The 17,688-nt window shown below is 40.1% G+C and overlaps 1 protein-coding gene across 2 annotated transcripts in view; it reads left to right on the top strand.

Annotated features, from left to right (window-relative positions):
- Positions 1-15,640, top strand: part of PDSS2 (decaprenyl diphosphate synthase subunit 2) — a 262,661-nt gene extending 247,021 nt beyond the window's left edge. The window contains exon 8 of one of the 2 annotated variants that reach the window (XM_082668918.1): positions 15,085-15,640. In XM_082668918.1, coding sequence (XP_082525044.1) covers positions 15,085-15,165 — 81 coding nt within the window. In that variant the 3' untranslated portion in view covers positions 15,166-15,640. Of the gene's footprint in view, positions 1-5,575; positions 6,739-15,084 lie in introns of those variants that run through there. The other variant, XM_082668917.1, reaches the window with a different exon arrangement.
- Positions 15,641-17,688: the final 2,048 nt, after the last annotated feature.

Here is a 17,688-nt window from a genome sequence, read left to right as displayed (position 1 = left end):
TTAATTACATTATTGCCCTAAAGTGCTATATCAGGGAAATAAAATGGAGACTGATAATTCACCATTTTGTATTTTTTTAATTTATCTTACAGCTAAAGTGTTTTTCAGGCCATAAAGGCCAGAGTGGGCATACTAGCATTTCTAGCCACATCCTAATATGGAAAGTTCTACCTATGCATCAATTGGGAATTTGCCCAGTCAAAATGTAGGGGAAGGCAAAAGCGGAAATAATTTTTTTTTAATTGTGGTCTTTTCTCTTGCAGTTATTAGAACCAAGGTCATGGGCCCAATCCCTCAGTGTTCCATTCAACCCTCTCTGGTTCTGTAGCCCTATGACAAGCCCTCTAACAGTGGTCCTGGGGGCAGCAACTGTGTTTCTCTCTGTACCTACAGCCCCTACTCTATACCTATACCATATAGGTGCCCAATAAACGCTTGCTAAATTTAATTTGAGCATCACAAGAACAACCCTTTGGAAGTGTGGTTAAAACGATATAGGGCTTCCCTGGTGGCACAGTGGTTGAGAGTCCGCCTGCCGATGCAGGGAACATGGGTTCATGCCCCGGTCTGGGAAGATCCCACATGCCGTGGAGCGGCTGGGCCCGTGAGCCATGGCCGCTGAGCCTGCGCGTCCGGAGCCTGTGTCCACAACAGGAGAGGCCACAACAGTGAGAGGCCCACATACCGCAAAAGGAAAAAAAACCAAAAAACCAAAAACGATATAAACCCAACATGACAGTTTTAAAATACAGTCTCTCAAAATACATGCCCCAGCGAGTGAGGTACTCCCAAATCTGGCTAATCATTGCAATGACCAGTGATTAGCATTTTAAAAAAACATTAAAAAAAGAAGCATTTTTTTTTTAGGCCTTACTGAATCCATCTCCAAGAATGAGGCCTATGCATCTGCATTTGAAAGCTCCCCAGATGAATCTTATGATCAGCCAAGTTTAGGAACTCCAGCTTAATGTGTCTTTTGTCGCATTTATTTGCAAAGGACAAGATTGTATTTTTCTGGGTAAACTCATGGCCTTTTCTAATTTATAGTAAAAACAAGTCTCGTTTATGCGCTATTAATTATATCTAAAGGATTTCCTTTGAGCCAGTAGTTTATGTTTGGTTGGTGGAAGTGTATACAGATGCCTGTGAGGAATAATACCTTCCATGAAGGATTAGATTACTGATGAGTTCTGAAATGGGCATTTTACACACGGAAGCTATCAGGTCCTTGGTATGCAAAGTCCTGGGAGCCAACCGTGTGGAGAGCAGATTGGAGTATTAACTGGAAGTACAGTAGTCATTGGGGAAGAGAAATTAACTCTTTTAGGACTTGAGTAACTTTTAGTGATGTCCTCCTGGGTGCTATTTTGCCCTAGTCTGAATTACCCTTCATTGTAGGGTTAAATACCATATAAGTCACCATCAAATGTTCAGTTGAGCCTGACTGAATAAAGTTTACAGACTAACAAACTAAGCGTAGCAATCAGAGAAACACAGAATGTAGAACATTGTACAACATAGCTTGGTCCTTTCAAAATGGCAATATCATAGTGGGAAGAAGTTTAAAGTGTCATAACATGAATGCAGTGTGTAAACCAGGATTCATTGTGGTTTGGGGGGCAAAAAAGGCTAAAAAAGACATTTTGGAGCCAATTGGGGAAACTTGCAGATGGACTAGATATTGATAATAGGAGAGGATTACTGTTAACTTTCCGAGCTGTGATAATGGTATTCTGGCCATGTAGGAGAATGTTTTTATCTTTGGAGATGCTTCTCAAAACAAGGGTAAAGCATCCTGCAGCCTGTGGTATGTCCAAGCCTCCTCCTACCAGTTGAGAGCCAGTTGTTAAATATTCAAGAATTTTGTGATTCTACAACCCTTGGTAGCTTGAAATCAGCCATGATGGGAGTATTTATACCACAAAAATCTGCAAATGCTACAAATAGGGCTTTTTCCTCCTCTGGAGAGCTAATATACCAGCTTAAACAGCTTACTTTCAAATGATTCAGAAAACACACACATACAAGTAGATAGAACAAAAATAGCAAAATATTAATGGTTGTTGAATCTAGGTAGAAGATACGCGTTCATTAATTATGCTACGTCCAGAAGTCACAGACTTCCTATAAAGGCCAAAGTGTAAATATTTTAGGCTTTGCAATCCATACAGTCTCTGTGGCAGCTACTCAAGTCTGTAGGTCTGCCGTTATAGCACAGAAACAACCATAGACAATACTTAAATAAATGGGCATGGTTATATTCCAGCAGAACTTAGTTTATAAAAACAGGGGGGCCAAATTTGGCCTGAGGCCATAGGTTGCCAACTCCTGGGCTAGTCTTTCAACTTTTCCGTACTTTTAAAATATTTGAGGGATTTCCCGGCTGGTCCAATGGTTAAGACACTGCGCTTCCACTGCAGGGGCCATGCGTTCGATCCCTGGTCAGGGAACTAAGATCCTGTGTGCCACGCAGCACAGCCAAAAAATAAAAAAATAAAATAAAAAATAAATTAAATGTTTGATAATAAAAAAAATTTTTAATAAAGTTCTTAGGTTGGGCTTCCCTGGTGGCGCAGTGGTTGAGAGTCCGCCTGCCGATGCAGGGGACACGGGTTCGTGCCCCGGTCCAGGAAGATCCCACATGCCGCGGAGCGGCTGGGCCCGTGAGCCATGGCCGCTGAGCCTGCGCGTCCGGAGCCTGTGCTCCGCAACGGGAGAGGCCACAACAGTGAGAAGCCTGCGTACCGCAAAGAATAATAATAATAATAAATAAAATAAATAAATAAGTTCTTAGGTTGGTTTTCAGAACCCACCTGGGTCCCCTCTCACCTACTCCTGTAAAGTATCACACCAATCTGTTTTCATTCACTCTGGTCTCCTCTGTGCCTTTGTTCAAGCTATTCTCTTTCCCTATAATTTTCTTGCTACCCCGACGCCATAACTACTTATCAGCATTCTCAGGACATGCCTTAAATCCCTTTTCTGTAAGGCCCTCTTAAATCTCTTCTAATCAAAGTTGCTCTCATTTCTCTGGTCATCTGTAGTCCTTCACTTGCTGCTTTTCACAGTATACCCTTCATTAGTTCCTGACCCATAAAGCAAAAAAGGATCATTGTACCCTTTACACATAATAGGTGCTCAATTAATATTTACAAATTGAAATCCAGTCATGCAGATATCCACTTGCCTGCAGTTACCAACCTAGAAGTCCAGAATAGAGAATGTTGGCCAGTCTAATTTAGACTTGAGGGAATTAAAGATAATGAAAATAAGAAGCATGTTCTTTCTTTTTCTTTTTTTTTTAATCTTTAAGGCTGGTCTGATCCAAGTTCAGCTACCTTTGAGGTTGCTGTGTGTCAAGCTAAAATAGACTTGATCTATTTTGGGTGGGGTAGCTTTCTTGGCAATGGCTAAGGGCTTGAGGAGGAAGAAGAATTAAGTAGTTCTGAATATCTGTAGTGTTTTAGACACTGTCAAGCACTCTATACTGTCTCATGCGGTATCCCCGCCCCCCAGCAGTCCTACAAGGGACTGATATTATCCCCATTTAAACTCAGAGCAGTTAACTGGCCTCTCTAAGATGGGAGCTAGAAGAGGAGCTTGAATCTGGCTACCTCTGATACCCAGGACCATTTTAGTGCCTTCATGCATTCAGTGATGGCAGGAAACCAGGGAACCCTAGGCTGAAACAATACCAAAGTTCATATGCAGTGTGGAAATACCTGTAGAATGCTGAGAGTCTGGCGGAGTATAATATTAAGTGCCACTGGACTGGGTGTTAGGAAAACTGGCTTCTGATCGCAGCTTTGTCACTATCCATCTGTGATCTTGTGTGAGCCGCTGAGCTTCTCTGGCCCTTCCTCTCATCTATATAATTAGGGGAGTAAAGCAGGTTATTTCTTTTATTCCTTTATGTTTCATGCATTATACGATAGCTCCAAGTCTAATGAAGAGATAGATAAGTGAATGGAGAATTAAAATACAACACTATATAATAATGCTGTACTCCACATATGCACAGGGCACTCCAGGAGCCCCAAGGAAGAAAGGCACCTAGCCCCTTAGGCCTGTCATCCTAGCTGTGTACATTCCACCCAAGTGGAATTTGGGGAGCTTGATGGGGCGAGGGGGGTGTGTGGAGACTGTCTCAAGCCATCAGCTGCAAGTAGTTTCCCTAAGTAATGATGAAACGGCGGAAAGGGAAAGGACTTCCATGCCTCATGAAAGAGCTTGGACTTTTTTTTCCTTAAAGCTATTGGAAGGCAGTGGAGGGTTTTAAGCAAGATCACATTTGCTTTTTATAAAGATCTTCTTGGCAGCGTGAAGGATGGAGTCCAGAGGCAAAGAACTGGTGGTGGGAAGACGCTTTAGGAGGTGATTGCAAAAATAACCCAGGCAAGCGATGATGATAGCCTGAACTGATGTGGCAATGAAGAGCAGATGATAGTGAAGAGCAGATGATAATTTGAGGGCTTTGTATGAGATAGAATGGCTGACACTTAGTGAGTGTATCAGTCAAGATGGCCACAGGCAACCTGACAGTCTCTTCAGACAACAGACGTGTTTCTTGCCCATACTACATGTCCTGTGCAGGTTGGAGAGGCACCGTGGTTGCTCACCGTGGCCACTCGGGGATCCGACCTGAGGGGCTTCTTCAATGTGACTGGTTGATGTACCAGAGGGAAACCTCTGGCGGGACTCATATGGACCGTTAAATGCTACAGCCCAGAAGTGACACACACCGTTCACGTCTCATGGACTAGAACTTGTCACTGGGCGCCAACCAACCTAGTGGGGAGCCAGAAAGTTCAGTCATGAGTGAGCCATGGTGCCTGAATGGATGAAGAGAACTCCCGAGTTTCTGATTTAGGGAGTAAAGCAGACATTAGAGGTATTCACTGAGAAGAAGATGGAATCGGGGCAAGGGGAAGTGGACCGGCCAAATCATTATAAGTCTTTTTCAGCTCTAAAGTGTAACCATTGTATTGGTCCTTTCCAGTCATCAGGGAGAGGGATTGGAAATCAACTCCATTTGTGGGCAAGAGTTGACTTTATTCTTCACAAAGGGTATTTTAATTCATTCCTCCCAAAGTCTTACAGTTTTAATAATGTAGTGCTCAGATCTAATACTATGTGTCTTTCTTGAATTTTCACATGGACTATTGTGCCAACATACAGTGTAAAAATATTAGTTATTAACTAGGATGTTAATGAAGCCTTCCTCACCTAAGAATATCAGGCTGCTGAATTCAAAAGGTCAGAGATGTAAATGCCCTCTGCCTCATCACCACCACCCTCCAGCAGGGCCCACTTCAAGATATCACAGGGCGGGAGTTGGGGAAGAGGTGTAATTAGGCTAATTGGAGCCTATTGTTCTGCTCTGGAGGGCCAAACCTAGCAGCCTTAGGGAATGTTAGTGCCTCAAAATCACTGGAGGATAGTGTCCTCTTTAACCTCAAAAGCAGAAACAGTGAATCTATACTGTTTCTCTCCTTCTTTGTTTTCCACCTCTCCTCCCCAATTTAATTGTGGTACCTTAAAAACTGACTTTTCCTGTGCATTTGTTTCTTAACAGTTGCGAGAAACAATCAGCGCTGGCAAAGGTGTGACTTCAGCTATTGACCTGTGTCGTTACCATGGAAACAAGGCACTGGAGGCCCTGGAGAGCTTTCCTCCCTCGGAGGCCAGAACTGCTTTAGAAAACATTGTGTTTGCTGTGACCAGATTTTCGTGACACCAAATTAAAAAGACTATTGTTCGTTAGCTGAAAAAAACTGGGGAATGAGGTGATCGGGAGAGCTTTCATGATGAAAGATCTAAATGTGTTAATGACTTTAACAACATACACATTTTTTTTCTTTTTACCACACTGCTAAATGAATACTGCCTTCTTTTTGGAACTGCTACAAACAAAATTAGAAGAAAAAAGGTCAAGCAGTTTTCAGTTGTCACGCCACAAGCACACTTGAGGCTTCAGTAGCAGAAATAATTAATGAGATTCGCTCCTGTGACCTCAGCAAATGGACAGGAAATAAGTCCTTATTGATTGGACTGAGCCAGGGATGGCGCCAGGGCGGTGGCCTGTGGTTTTCCTTCTAGAGAGGACAGGGCAAGCTGGAAGCTGCAGGTGTCAAGAGAAACACTATCAATGCCAGCCAGGGAGGACTGTCAAATCAAAAGCCAGTGACCAATTTTTCATAACGGAGGGTAGTTTAATGATTAAGAAAAAAAAACATGCTTTGTCTTCTTGCAATTATGTCTTTGTATTTTATAGCTGCAGTATGGATATACTTTGTGCTTCTTGGGTTCTGTAAGATTTTGGGGGGAAACTGCTGAAAAAATAAGGCCAAATATTTGAAGTAGGAGATTAAAATGTTATCAAATGTTAACTTGGTTATAGTAGGAATTGCCTGTTTTTCTTTCTGGAAGACCAGATTTTTTCAAACGCATTTCAAAGAACCAAACTTTTTTTTTCAAGCTGAACAGGATGCTTCTTTTTTTCAAGTAAATGTATTCATTTGTAATACGTTGGTGTAGAGAATACCTTTAATTTTTACAAGTGTCAGATATATAATTGTTGTACTGGGGAATTCATTGGTGATTTTTTTTTTTAGCCTCAGAGTGTCAGATTTTGGTCTTGAACCACAGACATCCAATTACAGAAAGAATATAAGCAATCTCACAGGCCTGCAATTGGACACTGTCTCTCTGTGGTTCATAGGAGATGATTTTTGAGGTTTGCATGCATGCAATATGAGAACACCGTTGACAAGAAGGCTGAGTTTACATAAATGATCTAGATTGAGACTCAGCTACCTTTCTTCCTTATGTGGTGTAATTACAGCCCTATCTGGAGACAGCGAACACAGCAAACAGATTTTATTACCTAGTTCACTCAAACACTAAGTGAAGTCACTTTAGTTAAATTCCTTCTTCAAAAGTTACAAAACCGTTTTATCAGGACCCATCATGTGGCATGCAATGAAAAGAAAATGTAAGCTACAGAGGTTAAGGTATTGTATTTTGAAATATTTTTAAGCGTACTTGAAATGTTGTAATTGTACAGTTTATGCTACTACAATTTGAAGGCCTATAGATTTAGCTGAAGAGAACACTCCACTCTTCTGTTTGAAATGCCTTTTCTCACAGAAATTGGCTTAATTAGTAACTATGGTTAGATGCTTTAGATCAGACTAGGTTTTAATCATTAACTTCCACAAAGGAGGAGTCATGCTTTGTGTCCTCTGGATGAGCAGGAACTTCAGCAAGCTGTAGGTTTTATTAAGCAGATGGTCGGGTACTATGGAACACAAGGCAGGATTCTAGGGCTCCTCTAGTTCTGGTTTAGCACCTGGTTCTCTGTGTGACCTTGAACAAGTCACTTCCCTCTGAGCCTCAGTTTCCACATTTGTAAAATAAGGTTAAACAAGAGAATATATGAGGTCCTCTCCAGCTTTGTTTTATTTTCTAAAAGTTTGCCATTTCTGACTCTCTAGATAACAAAGATGCTATGTGAAATTCAGGGAACAGGGAAGGTGAAACACAAAGAGAGGCTATGAAGGAAAGCATAAAACTTAATGGCAGACTTCTTGCCAAGCTGCCTAACAGGTGACCTAAAGAATTCCCAGCTCTCCTTTGTATGACTTATAATCCTGGACTCTTTGTTTCAACACTCGCCTTTCTGCTTTCTTTGGAACATTTCCTACCTCCCTTTCATCTTCCCAGCTGCCTTCCAGGCCTCTGTTCCCTCTCCTGTGCCCTGCTGTCTGTCCGACTCCCTGGGAGCAACACCCTGCCCTCACTGTTGAGTGACAGCTCTGCTTTTGTTAAACCTAATACGCTGGCTAAGTCAGTCTAAAGTATTAAATACTGATAGTCTTCTCCGTACGCCTTCTTCAGGGATATTTATTTATTAATTCATTTTAAGCCCTTATAATTTCAGACAATCTCTAGGGAGAAATTTGGGGGCAGCAAGACGTGCTTAATTACACCTTTTGGCCTACTGCCTGAGTGCTGCCAGGGAAGGTACTGACAAGGCAGAGTTAGTGACCTTAGAATGTCTCCTCCTTTACCCCCTCTGCATCACTCTCCACCCCCAGTTTCTTGCTAGAGTGAAGAATTCATTCATTAACCATTGTCCCTCTTCCCCCCCACCTGGACCTGCAAACCTCACTCACTTCAGGCCCCTGAGCCCACCTGCACTCTCCTTCCTCCCTATCAGTCTTTTCTTCAAGTAAGGGCTCTGCGTGTATACCAGGCACTCTGCTAAGGGCTTTAACAGTACTGTCTTGTTCGAATCCCATGACCACTCTCTGGGGGGTAAGACTTAATCCCCCATTTATAGATGCAGGAGCCAGCAGAAAGGACTGCCTCTGACAGACTGGCTTGCCTTCACACGCCATCTCCCCACTTTAGAGTCATTCCAGACAGCACCTCTTTCTCTCTTCCTTTGCTTCTCTTTCCAGATAAGACTCTACTCCTTTCCAAAGATCTCGAGCCTTCAGCCTCCTGTCTCCCTCATGTCCCTATTCTTGAGTCTTGTGTTTCCCCTGCTGGCTATGAATGGGCTCAGTTCTCCCCTAAATGACATCCCTCACTTCCCCTATTTATCCTTCCACCTCTACTTTTTTCTTCCTAGCATTAGCAGCACACCTTCTTACAGGCTACTAACTCCTTAACCCTGGCAATTGGTCATTCACTGCCGGGTCCCCACCATCTAGACCAGCGCCAGCACTGTAGACACTCAAAGACTACTTGTTCAACAAATCTATCGGGTCTCACGGCACTACTCCACTGAGATGCCTTCTTCTCGTTCACAGATGGTGACCTCACTGTGAAGTTTACCAGACGTCCCCCTGCATGCAGACTTCCCCACAGCATTTCACCTTGCTAATGCAGCTTCCGCCCTCACCCCCACAGCACCTGTGACCCACTTCCCCTCTTCTCTGACTACCCTTCCTTTTGTGTCTCATACATCTCTCTCTTAGTCCCACCTCTAGAGACATTCTTTTCTAAATTTTTAAATTATATTTCCCGAGGAACTATAAAGCCGTTTCCGGTGCCACTAAGTCATCTTCTTTTGAATTCCCCAACTTAGAAAAACTGTTTCTAAAAAACAGTGTCAATCAGATATTGATTAGATAGTGAGTTATTTGCCATTCACTGTTAGTTACTTTGAAAGAAGATAAGGATTATGACTATCATTAAACTTTGTTGTGAGTTTTACTTGATGACAACACTAAATCCTCTTCATGTTTTCTTATATAATGTGGTAACCCAGTCACACCTAAAAATAAGTGATCAGTGACATTGTGTGCCTGGTCCAGGTCTCGTTCTCTAATGTTTGAGACTTTCTCTTACCTATGCCAATGTTATTGCTATGGCCCAGCATGCAGGTGAAACCTACAGACTTGGGGTAAAAGACATATACATTAGTGCAAAATGCTCCAAAAAGATGTACACGTTTTTTAAGGCCCAGTACCTACAACATTCTGGTCACTCAGGTGACCAGAAAGTAATCTGAATAATCCGTGATTATCTTTCAAAACCTGACAAGTTGCTGTAACATAGATCTCTTTGGGCAAGTGGCTTTGGGGGAATTGTGTTTAATCAACAAAATTGCAGCTAAAGGCTACTTCTTTTTCTTTCTCTCTTTTTTAAGACTTAACTAAGAATTCCCTGGCGGTCCAGTGGTTAGGACTCGGTGCTTTCACTGCCATGGCCTGGGTTCAATCCCTGGTCAGGGAACTAGGATCCTGTAAGCCACATGGCGCAGCCCAAAAAAAAAATAAAAGACTAACTAAACAGCAGGTCCATCACAGACAAGGAGGACGTTGCTTTCAGAAAACTCTTTTCACGTTCCTTCCTAGAGCTCTTAGATTCAGGAAGATTCTTTCCTGCCCCTTCATTTGTCTTCCCACTGTGAAATCCTGTTGTTAAGATCTCACCTTTCTGACGAATAGAATTCCAGGATTTATCTTTAGAATCTAATGACTGCCTCTCAATCTGGAGAAGGCATGCCACACCTTCGCTAAGACTCAAAAGGGCAGAGATGGATTGGGTTGACTTTTTAATCTATTTGTGAGGACACAATTGTCACTCCGTTGTTATTAATAGTTTCCATTATTGTTAATCACCTTTTAGTAATAATAAAGCTATTTGCACTTTCTTTCTTTTTAAAACACAAAGCAATCTAACAAGACTGTCATTTACCTCTTTCTCCATTTCCTACCATCACTCCTAATCCCTTCTCAAATTAACTGTTTTATTTTTTCAGAAGGGATCCTGCCTTTACATTAAGGAGATAACATACTTTTGAAAAAGAAGGTCACCTGGGGAGAACCCAGTGTGGCCAGAACTGACAGTGATGTCCACCCCTCCCTTTAGCTTCCCCACCTGCCCTTGGGGCGCTGAAGTGCTAGGTTTTAGGCCTCTACCGGTGGAGGAATATTCTTCCTAGATATGTATTTCTTACTCTTCCGTAGAAAGAGAAAGTTTCTCAGGCTTTCATTCCTTTTCTTTCTTTTTATAGATGCTGATTCCATCTTCATGGAGAAGCTCTATCAGCTTTCTTTCAATGTGATCTGCTCACTTCTAAGACTGATAATATACCGGTCACTGTGCATCCTGAGCAGATGAGTAGGCTCCCCACTGCCTTGACTGTTGTTGGGAAGATTTCACTTTTTGATGTGTTTAAGTAAATAAACACTTCTAAAGAAATTTTGGAAAGTAGAAAAAAATTAGTCTCACCATGCTCACATAATCAGTATCACCATTTCATTTGTATTTAATCCAGCCTTTTCTGCTATGCCTATCTTTTTTGCATGGTTGTAATTCTAGTATAAATTCAACTTTGGGTCCTGCTGTTTTTACATAATACATCATAAGCATTTTTTCATGGTGCTGCAGTCTTCATCACCACTATTGATAAGTAGCTTAAACTCCAAACAAGGTATATTGAATTTTTATTCCTGATTGGTTTCTCTGGGATAAATGGGTATACGGTAAATACTCATAAGTCAACATCCCAACCTGCTACTAAGAAAGTCTTTGTCTTGGAAAAATAGTGCCCCTGCAGGTTCTCCACAGCAGCAAGTTAAAACTGTGAAATAAATTCCCTTAAAATTCTTTAGCCTGAATGATTAATCTTTTCAGTTGGTGGTTCCTATTCCTTCGAGATGATGCTCAAAATGGATTCACATCTCTATGTATTTTCCTCTTGCTTCACTGCAAGTTCTCAGCCAGCCACACTTCAGTAGGATGACTTCTTTCTTCCCACTGAGGTTCAAAATCTCCTAGGACGGGAAAGGCCCGCAGGCAGTTGTGTTAGGTTCTGCTCTTGGCCAAAACCAAGGAGAAACCATGTTCTAAGAGTTGAGGAGCCGTCTTTCCTTCTTCAAGGGCTTGGGAGAAGAGGACTCTAGAAACTCCTAGGGTTTGTTTGAAGGGAAACAAAATAACCTTTATCTGACTCAAATCTTTCGTGCTATAACAGTATGAGTTTATTGTGTTTTGTTATTGTCTTCTTTTGTTTGGATCTTTCTTTTTTTGTAAGCCTTCAAATGAAGGAGAAAACAGCATCATCCTCAAAGAATTAAGCTACACTTGCAACCTTTCCTTCCTTAAATTAATCATCATAACTTTACTATTCGCATTACTTCTCACTTGTCACATTTCAATGAAGTCTCCCTGCCTGTCCTCCTCCCTTATATCATGAGTTGCACAGTTACTTAAACTTACTTGTGTATGTGGAATACGATCAATTAATTGTGAGCTTCCTAATTGCTGCCTGTTTATGCAGTTCTGTACTTTTCTTTCCTTTTATTCTTCTTTTTTTGAAGATTTAGAATTGCTTTAGTTGCATTTTCAAAAGCAGCTTTATTGAAGTATAGCTTACATATCATAAAATTCATCTAGTTTAAGTGTACAATTCAATGCTTTTTTAATAAATTTACAAAGTTGTGCAAGCATCACTACAATTCAGTTTTAAAGATCCCTTGTGCACATTTGCAGTCAACACCTGCTCCCACCCTCAATCCTAGGCAGCCACTAATCTACTCTCTGTTGCTATAGATTTGCCTTCTCTGGACATTTTATATAAATGGAGTTTTACAGTACTTAGTCTTTTGCATCTGGTTTCTGTCACTTAGCATAATGTTTTTGAGGTTTATGTATGTTATGGAATTAATCATTATTTCATTCCTTTATATTGCTAAATAATATTCCATCGAACAGATATATTATATTCATTTATCCCTTTACCAGTTGATTGGCATTTGGGTTGTTTCTACTGTTGACCTATTATTAATAATGCTGTTGTGAATACTCATGTACAAGTCGTTATGTGGACATAAGTTTTCATTTCTCCTGAGTAGATCCTCAGGAGTAAAATTTATAATAAATTTATGTTTAACCTGTTAGAAATTGCCAGACCGTTTTCCAAAGTGACTGTATCATTTTACCTTTCCAACGCATGTGGGTTCCAAATTTTTCACATCCTTGCTAACTCTTGGTATTCCCTTTTAAAAAAAAATATTTATTTTTCTTTTATTATTGCTATTTTTTTTGGTTGTGTCGGGTCTTAGTTGTGGCACACAAGATCTTTCCTTGCGGTGTGTGGGCTCAGTAGTTGTGGCACGCGGGCTTAGTGGCCCCGCGGCATGTGGGATCTTAGTTCCCTGACCAGGGATCAGACCTGTGCATCCCATGCATTGCAAGGCGGATTCTTTACCACTGGACCACCAGGGAAGTCCCCGGTATTCCATTTTTTATTATAGCTATTCTAGTAGGAATGAGACTGTATCTCATTGTGATTTGTATTTGCATTTTCCTAATGACTGATGATGTTAAGCATCGCCTCATGAGCATGTTAGTCATTTATATATCTTCTTTGGTGAAATGTCTGTTCAGATCTTTTGCCTGTTTCTTAATTGGGTTGTTTGTCTTATTGAGATATAAGCATTCTTTATATATTCTGAATATAGTCCTTTATCTGATATATGGTGTGCAAATATTTGCTCCCAATCTATAGCTTAAATTCATTTTCATAATGGTTCCTTTTGAAGAGCAGAAGTCTTTAATTTTGATGAAGTCCAATTTATCAATTTCTTCTTCTATAGATCATGCTTTCAGTGTCATATCTAAGTAATCTTTGCCTAACCCAAAGTCACAAAGATTTTCTCCAATGTTCTTTTCTCAAAGTTGTATAGTTTTAGCTCTTACATTTAAGTCTATGATCCATTTTTAGTTAACTTTTGTATAAAGTGTGAGGTCAAGGTTTAAATCGGGTATCTCATCCTCAGCACTATTGACATATTGGGCTGGGTCATTCTTTGTTGTGGGGTTGCCCTGTGCATTGCTGGATGTTCAGCAGCATCTCTGGTGTATACCCATTAAATGCCAGTAGCACGCCAACCCCAGCTGCGACAACCAGAATTGTCTCTAGACATTGCCAAAAGTTCCCTGCCTTTGGGAAGCCAAAATCTCCCCCATTGAAAACCACTGGACTAAATTAATTTTTTTTTGTATGTGGATATCCAGCTGTTCTAGAACCATTTGTTGAAAAGACTATTCTTTCCTCCTTTGAGTTGCCTTAGCAACTTTGTAGAAAATCAGTCGACCCTAAATACAAGAGTCTGTTTCTGTCAATTCTGTTCCATTGATTTCTATGTCTGTCCTTATGCCAGAACCACACTTCCTTGATTACTATAGCTTTATTTTCATTTACTTGTTTGTTTATTTATTGGCTGCGTTGGGTCTTCGTTGCTGTGCGCAGGCTTTTTCTAGTTGCGGCGAGCAGGGGCTACTCTTCGTTGCGGTGCATGGGCTTCTCATTGCGATGGCTTCTCTTTTTACGGAGCACGGGCTCCAGGTGCGCGGGCTTCAGTAGTTGTGGCTCGCGGGCTCTAGAGCGCAGGCTCAGTAGCTGTGGCACACAGGCTTAGTTGCCCTGCGGCATGTGGGATCTTCCTGGACCAGGGCTCGAACCCATGTCCCCTGCGTTGGCAGGTGGATTCTTAACCACTGCGCCACCAGGGAAGCCCGATTACTACAGTTTTATATTAAATTTTATAATTGGGAAGTAGAAGTCCTCCAGCTTATTTTTTTATTAAACTTTTAATTTTGAGGTAATTATAGATTCACAAGTAGTTGTAAGAAATAATACAGAGAGATTCTAGGTACCCTTTACAATTTTCCCCAATGGTATCATCTTGTAAAACTATAGGACAAGATCACAACCAGAATGTTGACGTTGATACAGTCCATCAATCTTATTCAGATTTCCCCATTTACACTTGTAGTTCTTCTTTTACAGAATTGTTTTGGCCACTCTGGGTCCTTTGCATTTCTATAAAAATTTTAGGATCAGCTTGTAAATTTCTACAAAAGAGTCTGCTGGGATTTTGATAGGGACTGCATTGAATCTATTGATCTAATTTTGGATAATTGCCATTTTAACGATATTAATCTTCTAATCCATGAATCACGATTTTCTTTTTTTTTATTGTGGTAATATATATATATATATGTATAGCATACTATGTGCTATTTTAGTAATTTTAAGTGTACAATTTAGTGACATTAATTATATTTACTCTGTTGTGCAGCCATCACCACTATTTCTATAACTTTTCCATAACCCCAAATGGAAACCATGCTTTTCTTTAACAGCAGTACTGTAATTGCCAACTTACTAGTTACCGTATGGTCTTCTGTAGCCCCAAAAGTTCTTTTTCAAATCAGTAATTTAATACCAAACCCTGAATCCCAGGGAATCCTGGTACTTGTCTTTGGAATAATATAGACAGACTCTTTGTTAAGAAATTGGGCTATAGGAACTTCCATGGTGGTCCAGGGATTAAGACTCCAAGCTTCCATTGCAGGGGACACGGGTTCAATCCCTGGTCCGGGAACTAAGATCCTACATGCTGCATGGTGCAGCCAAAAAAAACCAAACAAACAAGAAATTAGGCTTTAGAGTCTTCAAATCCCAGCTCTGCTATTGACAAGCAGGTTAATTTACTTCTCTGAGTCTTACATTATCATGCACAAATTTAAACTGTTTTATTTCTATCAATCTTCCAGGTGTGGGTGTCACTAAATGGGGTACAGAGACTCCCAGGAATACTCAGAAGCCTGCCAGGTACTGTGGAAGCCACAGAATGAACATGCACATTGTCTAAGAACATATTTTTTTCCCACAAAGTTAACGTTAGGTAATTTAACTACAAATGAGCCTTTAAACTTGTATAGCATACCAGATATATATATATTATGGAATTAAATGTAAGATTTGCATTCATTATATTATAAAATGTAAGACTTAAATTTACAGTCTGTATTTGGGTGCTTTGGGCTAACCCTGCTTCCCTTCCACCCCCCACATTGCACTTAACAAGTCTTTTACCCTCTAGTCTCCCTCTCAGCTGTGACAGGCATTCACTCATCATTCACAGCCCTTTTCCTACAGAACCTCAGAATCCTCCTCAACACAGCTCTCCAGGGCCACTATTATTGTGTCAGAGCCAGCAGGCAAGTTGAAGTCCATTTGCCATGTCTGTTCAACTAGCTAAGGACTATTTGATTTAACCTGTATTTGACCATTACCAGGGTATTTGAAATAAAATTAATAACCCTGAAAATCAAGGTGATTTTATTTCCTCTTAGCTTTCCAAAGGTTATGTTCTTCCTTTCAGATTATTTTACTTTCTCTGTTTTACATATAAATTATAATAAAGATAATGAAAGACATCATATGTTGTGTTTAAAAATGACAGTATCCATCATGTCATCCAAGTCTGCTGGTCCAAAGGTACGTAACTTTGTCCCTTTAATAGCCATCAGCAGAAATCAAGTGTCCGTTAGTATGAAAAAACCCTTTGGAAATGTCTTTGCAAAACACTTTCCAGGGACTTCCCTGGCAGTCCAGTGCTTAGGACTCCGCACTTCCACTACAGGGGGCATGGGTTTGATCCCTGGTCTGGGAACTAACATCCCGGGTGCCACGCAGCGCAGCCAGAAACAAAAAGCAAAAAAACAAAAAACACTTCCCATGCACATGTTGTGATCATTAGATCCTATTTAAGAAAGAATAAAGTGTGTTGTTTTATTTCCTATTTAAAAAGGTTTAATTTTTGTTTTATCTCATCAATTTAAATACGGGGGTTTGTTTGGGTTGTTTCTTGGTTTTGTTTTTTTTTTTTTTTTTTTAGATCCTCATCTCTTTATAAAGAGATAGAGAGAGAAGGTGAAGAGACGGACAAGGGCAGGTAATAGAACAAGTCTCTTTTTGATTAAACCATTAAACGTCTAAACATCTGTATTTTTCTTCCCAGTGTCCTACCTACCAACTTTTTATGATCAGAGGCTGGCATGGCAGATTACCTTAATTTTCATCTAGCTGTTGCTAAGCTGTCACCATGGTACCAAAGCACTCAGGCAAATATAAATGCCTAAAAACAAATGCGTAGGAAGAAAATTTTGTCCCTAGCCCCCTCACCTCTCCTGTCATCTGGATGAGTAGTTCAGCATTAAAATTCTGTGTCATAGTTGCTTTATACCCATAACAAAAAAAAACTAAAATGACCCCAAACTTTTGAAAACTGAAGTATTACAGCCCATAAAAATATAACAATTTCTGCAAATGTTTTATCATTTACAAAAGTCATCACTAGTCTGTACCTATGCCTCGTAATGACTGAAACAGCCTGCATAGTAACAGTGATTGAATTTTTGCCCTCAAGCAGTATAAAACACCGCAAAAATACTGCCCTATGAATTATAATTTTTATGGTCATACAGTCACAATGAATGGCGTATTTTTGTTCTTTCTCAATGGTTAAAGTTTTTCAAATAGTTTTTAAATTTTCAAATTCTAGTAGATGATTTCAGCAAAATGACCCCAGTGTAAGCTTTATCTTCAAGAGTGGTATAAATATAAACTGCACTCTCCAATGTTATATCTCAGTCCTATTATTTCCTTTGCCTCACCACATATACACAGCAAGAGATTAATCCGAAGGGAACTGCTTCATTTTCTTAAAAGTGCCCATCAACACTCTTCAAATATGTTTATAGACTGGATGTATTACTTGTTTACCTAAATAGTAGCATAAATATCTGTTTTTAGAAAGCTTTACCGTAAGTCTTTCTATATGATTGGATTCTTAAGGAAGGCCATGATTAGTAAATTAATCACTTTCCCCCTTGACTAGTGCTAATGAAAGCTTTCCAACTTAAACATTGTGTGCTAACACTTCCTCCTCCGTAGCAATCTTCCATTTTTGCCCATCAAAAAGCACTTTCTGTTTGCAGTATGTCAGCTGTACTATTTATAACTGAGTTAACAATGCCAACTAGAAGCAGTAAAAGGTGTGTATTTCATATGCAAATTCCCAACAATAATTTCTACAATTACCTATAGTTGCTTGCTCTATTATGTTCAACATCAGCATTATAAAACTGAGTCCAGGAAGGAGAAAATAGTAGTAATATTACATGTTGTATCACCTAAAGACTTTTACTGAATTAATTAGAAAAATAAATTGAAGAGTTCAAAATGAAAGTAGCCCTAGCTTATTACAATGGGCATTTTCACATAATGGGACTTTGATGATCTGTTACAGTAGCTGTTCAGAGGAAGAAACTCACTGTGTGACATAGTGTTCTTTCTGTTTTGTCTCCGAATTT

Source organism: Grampus griseus (assembly GCF_964374135.1).
Source record: "Grampus griseus genome assembly, chromosome: 13".
NCBI classification, from domain to species: domain Eukaryota; kingdom Metazoa; phylum Chordata; class Mammalia; order Artiodactyla; family Delphinidae; genus Grampus; species Grampus griseus.
The sequence above is the reverse complement of the archived record's forward strand: the minus strand, read 5'-3'. Positions and strand labels throughout refer to the sequence as shown.